Source organism: Melopsittacus undulatus, chromosome 12 (assembly GCF_012275295.1).
Source record: "Melopsittacus undulatus isolate bMelUnd1 chromosome 12, bMelUnd1.mat.Z, whole genome shotgun sequence".
NCBI classification, from domain to species: domain Eukaryota; kingdom Metazoa; phylum Chordata; class Aves; order Psittaciformes; family Psittaculidae; genus Melopsittacus; species Melopsittacus undulatus.
Window position 1 is genome coordinate 19,880,058 of NC_047538.1, and position 19,540 is coordinate 19,899,597.

The 19,540-nt window shown below is 52.0% G+C and overlaps 2 protein-coding genes across 2 annotated transcripts; one reads left to right on the forward strand and one right to left on the reverse strand.

Annotated features, from left to right (window-relative positions):
* The first annotated feature begins 1,830 nt into the window (after window positions 1-1,830).
* MYL2 (myosin light chain 2) lies at window positions 1,831-5,795 on the forward strand. The gene is made up of 7 exons (XM_005145158.3): window positions 1,831-1,878; window positions 2,800-2,889; window positions 3,214-3,289; window positions 4,143-4,247; window positions 5,300-5,375; window positions 5,458-5,506; window positions 5,593-5,795. Exons 1-7 carry the CDS (start codon window positions 1,876-1,878, stop codon window positions 5,689-5,691), a joined length of 498 nt encoding a protein of 165 aa, XP_005145215.1. The 5' UTR covers window positions 1,831-1,875; the 3' UTR covers window positions 5,692-5,795.
* Window positions 5,796-6,395: 600 nt separating this feature from the next.
* Window positions 6,396-12,679, reverse strand: CCDC63 (coiled-coil domain containing 63). The gene is made up of 11 exons (XM_005145202.3): window positions 12,583-12,679; window positions 11,866-12,029; window positions 11,522-11,711; window positions 10,147-10,266; window positions 9,515-9,696; window positions 9,131-9,312; window positions 8,447-8,667; window positions 7,911-7,985; window positions 7,384-7,576; window positions 6,702-6,884; window positions 6,396-6,505 (listed from the first exon to the last, which is right to left on the reverse strand). Exons 1-11 carry the CDS (start codon window positions 12,595-12,597, stop codon window positions 6,396-6,398), a joined length of 1,635 nt encoding a protein of 544 aa, XP_005145259.3. The 5' UTR covers window positions 12,598-12,679.
* Between the last annotated feature and the right edge of the window lie 6,861 nt (window positions 12,680-19,540).

Below are 19,540 nucleotides of genomic sequence, written 5' to 3' on the forward strand. Positions count from 1 at the left end.
CCAATCTGGGATGTCTCCATGGCTCCAGGGCTGCCTCCTGCACCACCAGCCATGTCCGGCCATGGCCATGGAGCCATGGATGGTGATGGGCAGCATTCAGGCAGTGCCAGCAGCTCCACAGCCAACCAGTCCCATTAAACTGCTACACATCACTTCCCTGATGCTTATGGATTTTTCCTTAATGCCACAAATTAAGGTAATTGGGCTCGGCTGGGCGATGAATCCAGCTGAACTTGGCAGGAGGAGGGAGCATCCGCATCCAAATTGATCCCCCTCATCCCTGGCTATGCCCAAAGCTGGTCCTCTCTCCATCCCTGCCCCTTGGCTCTCTTGTCTGCCCTTTTGTTCAGAGAGAGCCCAAACCCCATCCTGAAGTCCCTTCCCTCAGCTGCAGCTCCATCCAGATGAGGCAGTCATTCCCGAATCAGGACTTTTCCCCTCTCTGGGCACTTTTCCCCACTCATTTCCCTGCTGGCTTCTTAAACCCTCCCTTTAATACCATCCTTGCTGGCTCGGTCGTGTCAGCCCAGTTTTGAAGTGCATCTGAATGGTGAGTGCCAGGGATTAAGCAGGATATTTGTGTCCTCTGGGGGAACAAGGGCAGTGTCTGGGCAGAGCCTGAAGCTCCAGGGATCTGATTTCATGGTCCCTTTTGTTCCCAGCCCTGTTCCAGCCCTCCAGCCTCCTTGGCATGTGGAGGGGATGATTTCAGGCAGCGAGTCCAGCAGCACCCATGCCTCAGCCATCAGGTCAAGGCCATAGAGTCATAGAGTCCTAGGATCCCAGACTGGCTTGGGTTGGAAGGGACCTTAAAGCCCATCCAGTTCCAACCCCTGCCACGGGCAGGGACCCCTTCCACTGGAGCAGCTGCTCCAAGCCCCTGTGTCCAACCTGGCCTTGAGCACTGCCAGGGATGGGGCAGCCACAGCTTCTCTGGGCACCCTGTGCCTCAGCACCCTCACAGGGAAGAGCTTCTGCCTGAGATCTAATCCTAACTCCCCCTGTTTCAGTTTAAACCCATCACCCTTTGTCCTGCCGTGATGGCTGCTCCCGGGTGCTGCAGGATGCAGTTCTACTCCCAGGATGGGGAGAGTTAATCCCATGCATGTCGCTGGGACCAGGACGAGCAAGTGGTTGGCTTAAGTGTGTGACAGGTGCCTCGGTGGGGGGTGACACATGAGAGGAGCCCTGTGTGCCTGTCCTGCTTTGTGGCACTCAGCATCACATCCAGCCTTGTCCCAGTGATCTCAAATGGGGTGCTGCATGCAGCAGGATGGTCACCGTTCCACCAGAGATGGGCTGGTCAGGCCCTTGGAGAGACACCGTGATGGGACCCAGATGCAGGGAGAACAGGGGGGCTTCACCCACAGCACCTTGCTCTGCCACACTGTGATAGGGATAAAGGCTCCCAAAGCTGCCTGGTAGGACAGAGACAAAACATCCTTATCCTTGGGTGACTGTAACTGGGGGTCCCCAACAGCCCAAACCCTCCCTGCGTGTCCCAGCAGAGGGAAAATCCTGGCCCCATCCCGAGTGACAAACGCAGGTGGGATGGCTCCTATGCAGTCCCCACCATGGGTCAGCATCTGCAGTGTGGGAGCTGCGGGGCCACTTGGTTAACCTTGAAACCCTCTCTGGCTCTCACATGTCACGTCAGCCGCTGACAAGAAGCTGCTATTCCAGATTAGAGAGAGGGGAACAGAGAGAGATGGAGACACGAGGGCTGGGGGTGGCTGATTTACCTACCACAGCCAAAAGTGGGCATGAGGCTATTTTTAACATGGGGTGGGATGTATTTATTGTTTCAGCCGAAGGGGAAGGAGGGATTTGCCTCCGAGACAACTCTCACAGCAGCATCAGTGCCTGCGTGAAGCCATGGTGAGTACTGAGAGCCCCGAATTTCAACGGGAAGAGGCAAAATCTGTCAGCTTTTTCACCAGGGTAACTTTAACACACAGGGAATGATGGAGGCAACAGGGATCTGGTGGCCAAAGATGCTGGGAAGGGGGTGAGCAATCTGGCTGCATCGGCAGCATCCCGTGGGGAACAGAGAGGTGTATCCCACACTAGCAGAGCTTTCTAACAGGGGCAGAGGGTTTGGGGATCCAAATACCATCCTGCTGCTTTCCCTTGCTCCATACAGCAAGACGAAGGGCTATTGTATTCCCTAAAATCCCTTCTCTGGCTGACCCCCCTGGACAGAAGGAAAGGCTGGGAAGAGGGATGATGGGCAGGGTGGGATGGCGAGCGGCTCTGTCCTCTGCTCCTTATAAAAGACACGTTGGGCTGTTTCTGGTTGTTTCAAGCCTCACTGCAGGAAGAGGCAGATTCTTTTATTGAGCAGTTTAATAAGAGCTGAGCTCTCAGTGAGGCACAGCAGGGTAAGGAAGCACCCAATGACTACAGCCCTTGGGTGCAACCTCAGCAGCCCACTCCCAAACCTGAATATCCACCCAGGGAGATCTCAATCTCACCCCAGTGCCGACCTTTATACCTGACATAGCCTTTTGTGGAGAATTGATTTCCCAGCTCATCTTTCCTGGCATCTATTTGGCTAAATTCATCAAGGAAGCAAAGGTAGAGCTGTAATTTAAGCAGGAATCTTAACACCCATCGACATTGGAGGGTTGCATGTGTCCAGAGCTGAGCAATGCACCAAGCACCCAGGCAAGACAGCAGAGCAGCAGCACCAACCCAGAGCTACCATGAAGGACTCACCTAAAAAGAGGGTAGTTTCATGCTTTTGTTCCACACCATCAAAAGCCAGTGAATTAGTGATCCATACCTGAACCCCTGCAGGCACCCAAGAAGGCCAAGAAGAGGATTGAAGGTGCTAATTCCAACGTCTTCTCCATGTTTGAGCAGGCCCAGATCCAGGAATTCAAAGAGGTAGGTGTGTTTGGATGACCGAGCGTCCATGATGCGTTGTGACCTTCAGCTCTTCATGATGTTCCCCCTGCATGGCTGGCACATGGTGCTGCTCTACAGCATTAGGGTTTGCCATAGGAAGCCATCGCCCCACAAACACCCAAGGCTGCAGGGTTTAGGATTGCTGCTGGATTTGGGTGATGGTTGTTGCTCCATCCTGTGAGGGCTCAAGGTGCCCTTGTCCCATCCAAGTCCAAGAGAGGAGGAGGAGGAAGCTCAAGCCTTTGCAAAGGCCAACAACTCTCCCTCTCCCTGTGCTCCCTTGTCCTCCTCTTGTGCTTCCAGGCATTCACCATCATGGATCAGAACCGGGATGGCTTCATTGACAAGGCAGATCTCAGAGACACCTTCGCTGCACTTGGTGAGCCCCCCTTTAGGATCCTCCCTAACAGCTTAGGCAATATCAGACCTAGTATGTGAGAAACCAGCTGTGAGCCCCTGGTTTAACCAAGCCCCAGCAGGAACTGGATCTGCTGCTTCACTGAAAACCTCCTGATCCAAACCCACTTCTGGTAGCTCTGTGTGGGAGCAGATCCCACAGCAGCAGGTGTTTTATCCCAGAGATCCATTGGCCGGATTATACATGGCCAAGTTTTCCCTGCCTTCTCCTAGCTAAGGAGGACCTTGTTAGGCCCATCCCACAGCATCCATCCCACAGCATCCATCCCACAGCATCCCTGGGTGTGTGGGCATTAGGGGCATTTATGGGCTTTGAGGGAAGCTGTGAAGTTGTGAGCTTGACTCTCTGAGCACAGAGGCCAGCATGAACCAGTGATGGGGAGTCCCAAAGACACCCAACCTCATGTAAAAGGATGTGGGCATTCAGTCCTGTTCACTTCTGACATAGGGAAGAGCAGCACTGTTGGTTTCAAGCCAAAACATCTCCCAGGGAGGGCTGAAGCAGGCTGCTCCATGGGGCAGTGAGGGAAGGAAGCAGCACAGCTCAGCCCTTTGAAGCCTTCTTGTATGATCTTGAGGCTGGAGAAACCAGAGGTGGAGATGATGGAAATCAGCACAAGATTCTCCCATCCTCACTTCTTCATTGCCCTTCCCTGTCAGAGGTGCTTCCCTAGGGCTGTGCTGCTTCAGATGGGGGAAAAGCCTCTGGGAGAGGCTCCCATGGTGTGTCTTTTAGCCTCCAGCAATAGAGCAGAGCCTGGAGGGCTGCACATACCTGCAGCTGGACATGGACACCCATTGCTACTCTCCCCTAGGGCGCATGAATGTGAAGAATGAGGAGATCGATGAGATGATAAAGGAGGCGCCCGGTCCCATCAACTTCACCGTGTTCCTCACCATGTTTGGGGAGAAACTCAAGGGTGAGAGGGCAGCTGGGGGGGTCGGTGGGCACCGATACCATCACCACTATCCTGCCCCACCTGGGGAGGCCACGCAGCTCCCAGGCTCTCCATCACCCTTCCAGGGAGATCCCTCAAATGGTCCTTGGAGCCTTCAGATGGGAGCTGCTAAAGGAAAGCAAGTGGCACTGGCTGCTGTACTGTGGCATGCAGAGCATGGCAAGTGGGATGCTGCCATATCATAGCCAAGAGGTCAAACCTAGGGACAACCATGGGATATTTGTGAAATGATCTCCCTCTCCCATTCCTCACATCCCCTAGGGACACCTTCTCCCAATGGCAGCACCATTTGGGACCCCCCAAAGATAGAGGCTATGGTGGGATCTTCACCAGCAACAACCCCTCTTCCCAAGAATTACAGTTCTCATCCTGGACTTGTGTGCTCTCCCTGCTTCCCTGTCCTGAGACACCACAGACAGGACAGGACCAAGAGCATCATGTACCCTCAGCAAGTGTCCCCAGCCAACATTTACACTGATTTGCAATACAGTTCAAACAGGGCTGGTGCTGCCCATCTGGAGACCTGGATCTCATTCCATGCCCCTCCAACCTGTTGTGGGGTGTGAGCAGGTCTCCGTGCCTCAGTTTCCCCAACCTTTGAAAACCACAACAGGCTGGGATGCTGCTGCCCCCATAAGAGGGGACAAAGAGATCCCACTGAGCCTCTGAGCCTGCTGACACACAGCCCAAGGCATGCAGCCTCGCTGCAGCTCTCCAGGAGGAACTGCAGCCCCAAAAGCCTGGAGCTCTATAAATACACCCAAAGATAAGATGAGAGATGCTGGCTGCCGGGTGGTGGTGACAGCCTCCTCTGCGGCCACACCACAGCCCTGCCTCTGCTCCTCAGCAGCCACCACCTCCACTTGCAGGAGGCCCCAGCTGCAGGGTCCACATTCCTGTGGGAATGACGCTTCCCAACCTTCCCTTTCTACCCCAAAGGCTGCGGGAAGCAGGAGGCTGGAGTTGGTTTCCTCCTCCCCTGCCTCCAATGGCTGTGCCCATGTCACCCGCAGGAGCAGACCCGGAGGAGACCATCCTCAATGCATTCAAGGTGTTCGATCCAGAGGGAAAAGGACTGAAATCTGCTTAGTGAGTGCAGGGCTTGCCCAAGGGGAGGGTGGGTGTCCTCACTGAGGCCTCCCTGGTGCTCACCACACTCTCTTGATTGCAGCATCAAGGAAATGCTGATGACACAGGGCGAGAGGTTTTCCCAGGAAGAGGTACGAGCTCCTTCCCTCCATCCCGACAGAGCCCCAGACACAAACCCCTTCTCTGCCACTTTTCCAACCTGTCTCCTCCCCAACAGGTCGAGCAGATGTTCGCAGCCTTCCCTCCGGATATGTCTGGCAACCTGGATTACAAAAACCTCGTCCATGTCATTACACACGGCGAAGAGAAGGACTAACTGGGCACCACGAGATCGCCTCTTGCTGCCTCCCACATGTTCCATGGGGAACACGGGAATGGCATCCACATTACATTGCCTTTTGGAAACAAGAAATTCAGCCACTGGTGTGAACACTGCTTGGGCTTGTGTGCTGTGCCTGTGTGCTGTGCCTGTGTGGTGTGTCTGTGCCTTTGGATCCCTCCCAGACCCGCACCCCCCTGTTGCAGCCCCACTGCACATCACCCCCATGTACCCTCAGTCCCTCTGCCCCAACATGCCCAGCCTGGCCCAGCTCCCAGCCACAAACAGCCTCTTTGGGCTGTGGCAAGCAGCCATCTGGTCCCACCAGCCCAGGACCAGCACTGAGCTCAGCTTTACTTTAGGCAGCAGAGAGCTGCCTGCTCCTTCCAGCTTATCAAGGAACACCCAGCAAGCACACTGCTTGGGCAGGCATAGGGCAGGACTGGGACTGTGGTCCCCATCTCCTCCCTGCTAGCTACAGAATGCCTGGCTGCAGGAAGGGTGCTAGGCTGTGCCATGGGGACAGCATCCCACTGGACAGCAGTGGGCCCTTTACACAGCAGCTCTCAGCAGTGGCTGAAGCCATGCCAAAGTAGCACCTTTGGAAGCCTGCAGAAGGCATTGAGCTCCTTCCAGAGGAGAAGGGAGATGCAATGACGTCCAAGATGCAGAAGCAGAGGGGAACTCAAGAGTAAAACTATTTATTCCACGCCGGGTGCATTCTCATCCATGCCAGCAGTGTTGTCCAAGTCCTTCTCGCGGCTCTGGAGAACCATCTGACGGAGCTGGCCGTGGTCCAGAGGCACCTCCACTGCACAAGAAAACATTCACCCCATCACACACACCTTATATACCTGTGTGCAGCTATATATTCCCACTTACATACCTGCTAGGGTGGGACAGGCTGGGTGGGATTAGCTGGGGAGGACGGGTGACAGTGGGACATAGGAATCATGGATTGTCTGGCTGCATGAACACAGCCCTTCCCTCCTGCCTCCAGCACTTACAGGCATTGACGGCATCCTTGTTGTTGCCATCCAGAGTGGGAGGTGGTGGGCACATCTGGGACCAGTTGATCTGCTGGAGCTCAGGGCTGGTGAAGGGCAGGTCCGGAGAAGTGCCTTCAGTCAATCTGTAGCGCAGCATGGACTCCAGCAGCAGGAGCTCGTTGGTCTTCTCCTCCACGAGACCTGGGGGGGAGAAAACACCATCCTACAGGGCTTCTGTGGGCCCAAACCCACCCCCAGATGGTTGCTGAGATGGGGATGCATGGATTTCCCCACGCAAGTGCTGTCAGGCAGCTTGTCTGCCCAGGGACAAGAGTCCAAAGCTGGGTCCCACACCCAGAGCCAAGATGAGGGCTTGGGGCTCCACTGGGATTATAGAATCATAGAATCAACTAGGTTGGAAAAGACCTTTAGGATCAAGTCCAACCTTTACCCCAGCACTGACATGTCCACCACTAAACCATATCACTAAGGGCCTCATCTACATGGTTTGTGAGCACTTCCAGGGATGGCCAGGTTAGCTCCGGAATTTGCTGGGAATTTGGCATCACAAAATCACATTAGGGGCACCCATCCATGATGGGGCAGGGGAAACCAGCTCAATTAAAACACAGTGCAAGCAGGTAGTGGACATACAAGATCCAGACCACATGGCATGAGAAGATGGGCAGCCCTGACTCACCAAAATACTGCATCAGGTTCAGATCCGTGATCTCCCCTTTTTCTCCAAGCTGCTTCATTATGGCTGTAGTGTCACAGTTCATTTCTTCGAGCAGGATTCCCATGGTGGATTTCACCTGGCCCAGGAGTTTGCTTCTCTCTTTGCACAGCTCTTCGTAGAGGTTGGCTTCCTCAGTGGTTTGCCTTAGATTTTTCTATCAGCAAAGGGTTTGCAAGGTGTCACATCAGTTCCCTGCTCTCCCCACAACCCCAGTCCCATCCACTGCCAGTCTGGACACCAGAGGCATCCCTGCAGGTCAAAGGCTCTGTGAAGGGGATCCTAAGCTCCCCGTGCCAAGGACAAGGCTCAAGGAGGAGCAGGCTTGCCAGGAGCCCTCCAATCACCCTCTCACCAGGCACTGGCAGACAGGGCTGCCAAAGCCTATGCAGGGCCCTTTTCTGACATGAGCAGGACCAGATTCCCACAGGGACATGCCAAGACAGACAGGGATCTGCTGCCCTTGCAGAGGGAAATCCTGGCCGCCATACCTCCAGTTCCTTCACAAGATGAAACTTCTTGGTCTCTACTTGCTTCTGACCCTCCATCAGGGATGCAGTTTCAATCTGTGTCAACACAAGCACACAGAGGGGATGCTGCCTGAATGCCCTCCAGATGTGCCTAACAGAGGCTGGGGACCATCCCTCCACCCTGGCAGCAGGGACATCCCACTTGACCCCTCTGGGGATCACTATTCCCAGGCCAGGAGCACAAGTCATGTCCTCTCCTCTCACTCCAGCTATGCAGTGAGGAGGCAAAGGCAGCTCTTGGCTTTCCTGGATGCTGCAGGATTTTTGCTGGGTACACGGTGGCAGCATTGAGACACTTTTAGCTCCACAGAGCTCCGTTTCCTGGGGTTGTATTTTGGAGCTCTCTCTCTTTGCATTCCCCTCATCCCACCCGTGTGGCAGGCTGAAAGCAGGGCTCTGGTGCGGGCACTGATGCTGGACACATGGCAGAAGGAAACACCAACTCCAGCCCAAACCCCACCAGCTGAGAGGGGAGACATGAAGAGCCTGGCACAGACCTCGAGTTCCTTGATCTTCCTCTCCATCTTCTGAATCTCATCATTGAGCTCAGAGGCATAGAGGAAGCAGGCGAAGTTCTTGTGCTCCTTCTCAATGAAGCTGCTCAGCAGCTGATCGACATCCCCATCCTCTGCCAGCTCCAGCAGGCGTCTGTAAGCCACTTCCCGGGTCTCAGAGCACTCCCCTCGGATCTTCTTGGCCCTCTGGGCTGCTTTCAAGGCTGAGGGAGAGACAGAGAGCCCAGGCTGTGGGTGTCCCTGCCAGGTGCCCTTTACAGAGCCTTCTCTTGCAGGTGCTGAGGGGTTCAGTGTGGTGCTCAGGCCAGGCTGGAGCAGTGCCCCAGGGGCAGGTGTCCTGATTTCACACTGAAACTAAGCAGGGAAGTCACTGTCCTCATGGCAATGGGCCAAACACAGTGGGATCCCTCCCCAGGAGGATCAAAGGAGACATGGTTGCACATAGGGGCAGCCTCCTCATCCCTCCCTCTGCCCCAAGGGCACACACAGTGTTGGGTGGTTATCACTCTTCATCATTTTCGCTTGTAGGGTAAAGGAGCCTTTGGAAAGGGGAGAGGTCCTGCCTTTGGGGTTCAGGGATAGAAATCACTATGAACAGTCCCCTTGCCAGCTCTGCAGGCCCCTGCTTGGCAGTCCCAGCTGCACATATTCTCTCTCCTCTCATACCTCTTTTCTTTTTGGCCTGCTCCTCCAGTTCAGAGCGATCAGCAAATTTGGCAAGCACAAAGGCTTTCAGTTTGGCCTCGTGTGCAAGGATACGCTCCTGCTCCTGCATCTCGATGTGGTAATGCTCAGTGTCTGTCCTGTGCCTTTCGACCATGGCTGCAATCCTTGTCTGGGCCTTGGACCTGCACACAGAGAGCAGCAGCAGGTTACATTGTGTGTACTAGGCTCCCTGCACTGACCAGACACCTAATCTTAGCACCCAGCTCTAGGCAGGAGTGCTGAATCCTCTCCCTGAAGTTGGAATCTCTTTTTTACATCAGCACTCATCATTGGCATTGCCTCCTGGTGCTGAGTTTGCTACACAGGGTTCTCGAGGCCACGTACAGCTGCTCGTAGGCTTGTGTGGTTTCTTCAAAAGCAGCGTTCATCCTTTTCTTCTGCTCATCCAGCTTTGTATGGAGCTTGAAGTAGAACTTGTCCAAAACAGCTCTCTGGATTTGCAGGCTTTCAATCTCTTCTCGAAGCTTCTTATTTTTGGCCAGGATGGTATTGAAATGGACACTGGTCTGGGAAGAGAGATGCAAAAAAGCTTGAAGCTGGTATAGGACTCAGGTCTCTGTTGAAAGACCTTGACCACACTTAGGACAAGCAGTCTAAGAGATCTTAAGTGGGCCCTGCACTCTCCTCCCCAAGGCAGGGGAGGCAACAGTAAGTCAGGCCAATCACAACAGAGATCTGGAGCTGGCCTTGTCCAAAGCAGGGTGGCTTCAGGCAGCTTGGTTTTATCGCTACACAGGTGCAGACCTTCAGGCTTCTTGGCATGGCACAAGCGCTGCATTTGGGTCACAAAGTTTGAAGGAGCCTTTGAGATATTCTGGGAGCAATCAGGCCAGGGGAACAGCCACGTCCTTGATGCAGCTCAGGCCGACCAAATGCATTTGCACCGTTACCCTTTGTCCTAACTAAAAAGTGGGTTTCACACGTGGTCTCCAAAGGTCTGCAACAGCTTTGCTTACATTGCACAGACGCCTCTCCAGTGTGTCAATCTGCTTTGGCAGATGTTTGCTACTGTTCACTTGCTTCACCTTCCTTTGTCTCAGGGTTTGCTTCACAAGCTCTTTTTCCAGCTCTTCTACCTACAACACAGATTAAAAATAATCATGATCATAAGAAAAGGAAAGCTTAATCTCCACCCCTGTGTTCTGGACTCTTGTCAGGACACTTAGCCAAAGAAAATACCCTCTGTTGACTTGAACTACAGCAACCATGTCATTAATGAGCTCACAGTTATAGAAACAGCTTTCATCCCAGAGGATCCCATCCTGCACATGCAGAAACATAAACTGTAACTAGGAATGGGTTTACTTTGATGTCATGAAGGAAATGGAGCTGCCTCTGGAGGGAAATTCAGCAGGTGTTGGGCAAGGCACAGCAGCACTCTGTGTCAAGTGGAAGAGGCAATGAGGATGGGCTTTTGGTGGTCGCACTGTGCTGGCCAGACAGGGATCTGTGCAGTCCTCCCTGGGACTGAGAGAGAGGAGAAAAACATCTTCCAGAAGTGGGAGCTGCCAGAGGAAACAAATCCAGGAGAAGAATAAAGCAGCTGGAGAACAACGAAGCAGGGAGCAGGTGGGAGAGGTGTGACTCAGCCAAGAGATCCCTGATTGAAAGCTAACCCTGGTGCGGACAGCTCTGCAGCACCTCTAGCGACTAGAAACCATCTGAGCATGTTCCCTGATTTCTGTCGTGGGCAACTTGTTCAGAGCGGAAAGCAGCAAGGACCTGTCACTTCTGTAGCACTAGGTTTGCCTTGGCCTCAGATCAAATCCAACCAAGCTGTCCAGAGGAGAAGTAATGGTACATCCCACAGACGCTGCTGCTCCTCTATTTGCCATATCTCAGGCAACACAACTCGTGTTCCATTTTTGCCTCCTTTTCAGGAGGAAAAGTCAAGGGGAAAGCAAAGGAACGTTGCTTGACCGCAGACAGGTGTGTGCCATCAAAGAGGAGCTGGACAGACTAGGACAGCAAGGATGAGGGTCAGACCTTACTTTTCCAGCCAGCACGGCTGACTTGGCAACGCCTCTATCCATTTGTCATTGCCAGGTGTCTTTTGCCAGCAGGCAGCATTATATTCCAAGACCTGAATTAAATGCATTTTACGTCGAGGCATTTCAGCTCCAGGGCTCACTCTGTGACTCTGCTCTGCTGTACCATGCTCAGCAGAAAACGGTCCAGATCATACAATCATACAATCATAGAATCACAGAGCAGTTAGGGTTGGAAAGGACCTTAAGATCATCTAGTTCCATGGGCAGGGACACCTCACACTAAACCGTATCACCCAAGGCTTCATCCAACCTGGCCTTGAACACTGCCAGATGTTCTTACCTCCTTGTCCAGGACAGATAACACTGCTTTTCTTTCTCTGATCATACAATCACACTGATATCTGAGCTGCAAAAGGTATTTGGCCTCTTTGCGGTTTCTGTCATCCAGCATCCTGTTTTTCGGGGACAGGATCTGGCCTATTGTTGCTGACACCTCTCTGCGTTCTCGAGTCAGAGATTCTATTTCTTTGCTGTAAAAACAGAACCACAAATTACATTTAGCACATCCCATCTACAACACCACAGCAGGTCCTACACCTGCCCTCCATCTCAGCACCAGGGTCACTACATCTCAGCACAGAGGAGCTTTCCAAGCACAATGAAGCTGAGTGAAGCTGAACTTACTCCTGGGCCAGTATTTTCAGTTTCAGGTTGGTACAGTCAGACTTCTTCTTCTCCACTGCTATGCGAAACTGCTTCTGCAGTCTGTTGATCTCACACACAGCCATCCTTTCTGACACCTTCACAGGCTCATCTGAAAGGTCCTGCCTCGAGGGCTGTCCTTGCCTCTGTCAAAGAGAGGGACTTTGGTCACTCGAGCAAATGCAACCAGCATTTGCTGCTAGACAGTGGAGCTGGACACAGGGGAGTGGGTTAATGGCATCACCTCCAGCTCTGTGTCAACACCAAAACCAGAGCCACATAAACCAACCCCATAAGTGGGTCTGACCCACTTCAGAGCAAACCTCCCTGTGCTGGGGATGTGAAAACCCAGCTTTGCCCAGGAGTGGAGCAGGAGTGCTCACATCCCCAGCTCTGGGAAGATGACTTCTAGCTGAGAAACTGCCCAACAGGTAAGCACTGAAGCTGTGGCATCTAGATCCACCGCTGCCTGTGTCCTCAGGTATTATCTCCCAACCCTGCCTTCCCCAACACCCACCTATCAGCCCATGCACTCAGCAGAATCAGACCCAGCACAACCCAACACCTTGCCAGCAAAAGAAAGCCTGTCCCCCTCCCCACTGGCCATCCAGCTCAGTGCACCACAGCATTTCTTGCTCCAGGGAAGGAAGATCCCCAAGGCAGATCCAATTTAGCTTTGGTTTGTGCTTCAGTCTTTACCTTTGACTTCCTCATTTCTTCCAGCTAATTCTGCAGTAGTCACTCTGCAGGCGCCTTGGGAAGGGGAAGATAGAGCCTCCGCGGGGACAGCCCTGCTTTCCAAGGGGAGAAACAAAACCTGGGTAAGGGCTTGCTTGTAGGATTGTGTCCTTCAGGTGCTTTTGCACATGAGGAAACCAGCACAGATGGCTGCACAATGAATAAAAGGAGAACACGTGTAGGGATGTCATCGCGAAGCACACTCCTCTTATCCAGTTTATAAGTAGGGGAAGAGCAGATGGTTTGAGCTATTCCATCCCATTCGGTACCTGGGTTTCCATAGAAATCCCAGTGAGGCCAGACCCCCTGTGCCAGCAGGCAGAGTCCTCTGGGAGCATGAGCAGGAGCCTCAATGCAGTCCCCATCCCTCTGCAGCACTGGGGCCAACCCCTCCGCGCTCACCCCCAAAGCTGCTCCCCCCCCAGCCCCACTGCAGCCATCCAGGCTCCCCTGTCTTGCCTTCCAGAGGCCTGACGACCCTGGGTCAGGAACAGCGCCACAGCCCCCCCTTTGGGCCGCTCGCTCCAAACGCTCGCAGGCACCAATGTGCTGGACGGCAAATGGCGTTTAGGGAGTGAGAACACGGCCTGATAGAACCTAGGGCGTCTATGATGTCATTTCCCTCTCATCACCTGAACTCTATTGGCTACCTGGAGAGGGGTCTTATCTTCCCGTACAGCACGATATCTTCCGGCCGCCAGGCCCTATCTGCCTACAGCCCTGTACCCTGCAATGCTGCTCACCCTGCTGCACGATGCTGCAGTTCCTCTCCAGTCAGGGCACAGGAACACAACCACACTCAGTTATTCCCCAAGAACAGCCCCTCTTTCCAGTGGGAAGCACAGGAGCAGGACGGACCTGTCAGAGGGTGGGCACCAGTCCCACCCCGGTTGCCATGACAGCAACATCACACCAGAATGTGGACGCATTCTTCATGGGGACCATCACCAAAGAGGGTGCCTGGGGGAGTGCTGGGTTAGAGCCCCCATGACATGGACCAAAGGGGTTTCTATGCCCCAAAACCAGCCCTGAAACATGTGCTCTGATGTCTCCCTGGCTGCGTGTCCCCAGCAAGCACAAACCCTCATTTTACTGGGTTTTGTTCCCCTTTGAATGTTTGAATCATCCCATAACCTGGGACTTTGAAGCCTTTTGCTCTAACTGGAAAGCAGAACCCAGGGTTTCACTGTCAAGAGCCACAGAGCTGCCATTCCCTTCCCTTCCCTTCCTTGCAACCAGCTCCCTGGACTTCATCTCTAGTTTCTATCTCTTTTGCTCATGGAGAAGCAGCAATCAGCACATCACTGCCACTGCCTCAGCACCCGGACACCCTGGACATGCCTGCCATTGGGAGAACAGGCACTGCAAACCTGGGGACAGAGCCAGAGCCAACAGAGTGAACAAACTAAAGATTCATACCCACTTCTCTCCTTTCCATGCACACGGGAGCTGTGGGCTGAAGCACAAGAGCTATGATAATCCCTTCCTCATAAGCTGGAGCGCGTGTCCAGCTTCTTCCCAGGGACTCAGCAAACCCTGCAATCCCTGGAGGGCAGAAGCATGAGATAGAGCTGGAGGCTGCAGCAGGGCTGTGCTTTGTAGTCCTGGTGCTGCTTACTCAGCTGCGGGATGAAGGAGAATAGACAAGTGCTGAAGGTGAGCAAAGGGCATCCGTGTCCCACTTTGCAGGGCTGCAGGGAGTTCAAGGCAATGAGCAAAATCCCCAGCCAGCACATCACTCCTGAGGCTGCCCATCCCTGTTAGCCTGGAGACTCTGATGAGCTAACAAGCCAGCCATCAAGTTCCAGGCTAATTCACAGCCAGAGAGGCTCTGAGGATGCATTTAACTGGAAATGGTTTTCATGGCAAAAAGCAGAATGTGACGTTAGATAAGAAAGATCTCAACCAAGGGCAGAGCAAGGCTGGGAAGGCACCAGAGCCTGAGGGTCCCACAGGGAGCCAGGGAAGCTGTTCCTGCAAGACTGACAGCTCCGTGGGACAATAACAGCAACCTTCATCCATAGGGATGAAGTTGTCTCGGTGGCCCTGGCTGTGTCATCCTGCACATCCCTTCTCTCCGGTTTGCTTCTCTTCACCCTCAGCAGAAATAAGGCCAAACCTCCAGTCCAGAATAAAGGTAGAGCTGCAGGGGTGGTCATTATTGTCCTAGAAACAATGCTGCTGAATGCAGGCTCAAAAGCTGTTTTCCCTTGGCTTGGACTAGTCCAACCTCAAAATACAGCCTGTATTCTCTGTCCTTTTTGTGTTCCTTCTCCATGGGCCAATTCTCAATTGTTTAGCAATGAACAAGTCAGTAAATTAAACTATTGAGGAGCCTTCTGATTTGGTTGAGTCTGTGTCTGTCACACTCATTTGTTTTACTACAGGAGATTGTTTTCACCCAAACAATGCTCAGCTCTCAGACTTGCTCTGAGTGAGGGTGACTTCATTGTCTGGATGGACCTTTAAGCTGTGGCTGAGCAGAACAGTAGTCAGAGCAGGATGAGATAGTCTGTAACATCTGAATCCAGCAAATCTTTGTCATCTGGGAAAAAAACAGAAGAAAAGTGACTTTCTATGCAATTCTCAACCCATCTTCCCTGATTTAATAGGTACATTTAGCACTGATTGACATGGAGAAATTACTCCTTCAGCTGAAGATCTGGGGTCCAATTAAAACTATTTGTACTATTTGAAGGGCAAAATTCTGATCTCTGCAAGCAGCACAAATCCTCCCTGTTTTCAGCAATGATTTCCCCATTTCACTGGGTCCAGTTAAATGGCAGCGGCAGGGGACAGTCAGAACTGGGCTGACTCCGATGTAGGCTCATCTTTGGAGCATCCCATTGACGTCCAAGAAGATCTCTGGGGTAAGCGAGAGAATAAGGCCCATATTTTCATGCAAATTTAATACATTCATGTTACCTAATGCCTATTTATAACAAATCCAGAACTTAATTCTACTTAACCCGTCTTTGGTGTTTGACACATGAAATCTGTGAGTCAGAGAACTATATATGGAACTGTCAAAACTTTCTTTTTTTCCTCCTCTAAAAGCCTGGATTAAATCTTAATCAAACTCCCAGCAGCTCCAGCAGTAGTGCTGGGAGGTGCAGTAAGATGCTCACAACTGCTAAGGATGGGGAAAGGTCTTCTCAGACAGCAATCCAACAGCAAAACCTTATAGAAGAGGTCCCAAATTCAGACACACACCTTTGCTGAAATGTTATCTCATGGACCTGGAGTGATCCCTTGGCGTCACGGTGTCACCTTATCAAGACTTGGCTTGCGAATGGCCTCCCATGAGCACATCTTCTACCCAGGTTTTAGTTCTTTCCTCTGAAGAATGGCTATTTCATATGTGCATGAACCATACAGACTTTCATGCAGTTTTGGTCCTAAAAGCATTGCAAATGCATTGAGAGTTGTACACCTGCAGCCTTTTGCAACTGGCCTGAGTTTTGCTCTGTTTGTTACAGAAAAGGTTTATTAAAATACACACCAGTTAATCCTCAACTGCTGAGCCATTCTCGCCCTGCATGATATCACTTCTCTTTGCCTGCCTGTCCTCAGCACACACCCTTCGGGGAGAAAAGGCTCTCATGCCCAGCATCTGCAACAACACTGCAAACATCTGATGCAATTTTCCTGATTTAACACTTAAAATCTCAACAAAAACCAAAGCCAAATGCGCCAGAGACTCTACAAGCACGCAGCAGGACACCATTCTCACACTGGAAGTCTACAGTGTAAAAATAACAAGTGCATATCCACCGTATCTATCGTTAGAGATGACAAAATAGCACAAAAGTCGCTGGTTTTCACCTCTAGATATGTTTTTCCTGACAGACTGTGAGTGCAGCAGCAATGGCCTTTAGGTAGCAGGATGGGGTAGAGAAGTTTCTACATATGGCTTTAAGTTTTAAGAGGAATTTGTACTAAGCAAGGAGAGGGGAGGCTGTTCACTGCCTCCTCGATTACAGCTCTAATTCCTCTTCACTCAAAGAGGAAATTGTCATCATAATTTCCTGCAGATGGGTCTCTTCTGAATTGCTGACACCAAGCAAAATGTGATTTCCAGCAGGGAACTGACTCCATGGCGTTAACTTGGCAGTTTTTAACAGGTCATTTTAGGAGCAAGCTCCCCAGGGCTTGACTTTGGGAAAGTAAAACTCTTTTCCACTGCAGGCTCAGCCCCTCCAGCAGAGCCTAATGGCATGGATTTCCTTCATCTCTCTATGCTAACTTTGCCTGCAGCAGGTACATTGTGCTAAATTACTGCTCAAAGGCTGCAGCCGCAGGGGGGGAAACAAAGAAGTGAAATAGCTGAGGACATGCTGCCATCTGAAAGCAAGAAAAGACCTCTGAATATTTCACTGGCCTGAGGTCAAACCTGGTATGTAGCAAACACTCATCTGCTGCAGGAGGGACTACTTTACCTAGAGTAAGAGAACAGAGGACTCAAGGACAGAGCCATTGCAGAAGCTGCTGTCACACAGGGTCTTGCCTCACTGGGACGGGGTTCTCTGTGTAGATAATATGGGGTTTTGCTTGTGATTTAGGCAAAGCCTCACAATGTAACACTCTGAGCAGGGCTGCTCATCCCTCAGCAGGTTTGGAGGGACGTGGCCATTTTACAGCATAAAACCCAAGTAGGAGGCTGGGGTTTTGCTTAGGGGTGGGATGTGCAATGCAATAGCTCTGGAAGTGTAGCAGGGCACTTCACTATGCCAAGTATAAGCTGAGCTAATAAAGTCCCACTGTGACCTCCCAGATCCCATTCTTTCCCAGGAATGTCTGTTGGCAAATCTAGATGCTGTGCTGGAAATGGTCTGTGCCAGATGTAAATTGAGAGCACTGGGAGGAGAGGTGAGAGGGTGGTTTGTGGCTAGGAAAGCAGGACATCATGGGGGGAATCGGGAAGGAAAGCCCCTTCCCCACAAAACCTAAACAGCTCTGTGTCAGCTCTGGGCAGAGCTGGGCTGCACAGGAGAGCACAGAAGGTACAGCCTGGTTTAGAAGAGCTATTTCTAATTAATCAGTCCTGATTACCATCCTGTGCAATGCTCTTGATCAGGACTAAGAATACCTTACTAGTTGAGGGCACTCTGCAAGTGGCTTAAGGCAACTGAGGATTTGCCTATATGAGATCACTCAGGGAAACTATTTTGAATTAACATTTACAGCAATTAATTAAACTGCTGCACGGGTGTTCTGCACCATCTGCATCCAGGTTATCTTTACTTTTCCAAACCAAATGAAGGCCACTTGATCGCTGGGCTGGGCACAGAAGGAAAGATTCCTGGGGAAGCCCACAAGCCCCAAGGAAAGCAAGAAAACTGAAACAAATATGCCTGGAGGAATTGCAACCAAGGTGCAGCCCAGTGTGCTGTTGATATGGGCAGCCCCAGGCCTTTCTGTCTCCAGTTTTGGCTTTAAGGGAGAAGCTTGGGCACACTGAGGTGTCCTCTTCCTACAGCAATAGTAGCAGTGGGCAAGAAACTGGGTGCACCAACTGCTCTCCTTCTGGGTTAGTGATGTTAATGCCTGATTAAGAAGGTGATGGTATGAGACAGTAAAGGGCATGGCCAAACACAGCCAAACAAGGTGGATAAGCAGGGTTTCCCTGCCCAAGCATCAGCCAGAGCAGAAAGCCATAGACACAGCAGCGAGCAGGGCCATGGGACAAGGCAGAGCAAGGCTCCTTCAGCACAAGCCTCCCTGGAGAAGAGTCAGCTCATCAAAGCCACTTGCAGACTGCTTTGATTTAGGACGTGTCTCCTTGTAATGAGCCTGTCTTGGCCCTGCCATTTTTCTGAAGCAGAGTTTCAGACCAGCTCACACCGAGAATAGCCCCGTTCCCAGCCTGCTGCCAGCACCGCAGCCCTTCTCTGGAGAAGGAACAGATTGTTCTGAACAGCCTGGTCCATTTGCCATTTCGAGGAGCTGGCTGGATTTGCTGTTTATTGCCACTCACTCAGCAACTATCTTTTGCAAGATTGCAGCTATCAGTTGCCTCCCTCCCATCAAGCGTTGCCTCATGCCCCTTGCTGTGGGTCCAAGGCTTTATGAGGGACATCAGCTAATTTTTGTTGTTACTCAAGAGTTGAATTAAATTAAAGCTTTAGAAAAGAAAATCCCAAGGGTTTGGGCTGCATATTTCTCTTAGTGTAAATCTGAAGCAATTCCCAAGGAAATGCAGAGGTGACACTAATGAAACTCGGGTTATAATGAGTCCTCCTGGGTGTTTTGTTCCATGTGTTAACACACATTTCTAGGACTAGTTCAAAAGGAAGCTGCTCAGCTCAGAAATGGGTTAGAAGAGAAAGCCTCTCTAACTCTGCTGCTGACAGTGATTTGCCATGGGTTGGGTGTGCAGGAATGGTCATGCCCACTGGCTAGAAGCATCCTTCTCCCACTAGCCATGCACAGTCCCTGCCTTTCCCAGTCCCTGCTTTTCCCAGTCCCTGTTGGTACCTCTCCTGGGGTATCAGGGCTGGGCTGGCCAGGCAGAGGGTTGCAGGGATGCAGCCATCCCCTGCCTGCTCATTGCTCAGAGGGAGGAAAGGAGCTGCGCCAGTTGCTTGGCAACTCCCCTGAATATCTCCATCCTGTCAGAAAACATTTTTTCCAGCCATTCAATGCGTTTCTCAGGAGCAGGATCAGGCCTGGCTGATCAGGTGGTGTTAAGAGACCACACATCATACCTGGAGGGGCTGCACACCCTCTTTGGTCAGGTCCTGTCCAAAAGCATGGGCTGTAAAACAGCTCCAAGTGGGCACTGCACAGCAGGGAGGGCTGTAAGGAGGATGACAAGTCTTCCTGGGGCTCCTACATCCCCATTTTAGCCTCTGCTCAGGGACCATGATGCTCTGTATCATCCTTGTGCTAGCAAGAGAGGGGATGGAGCAGTCTCCCC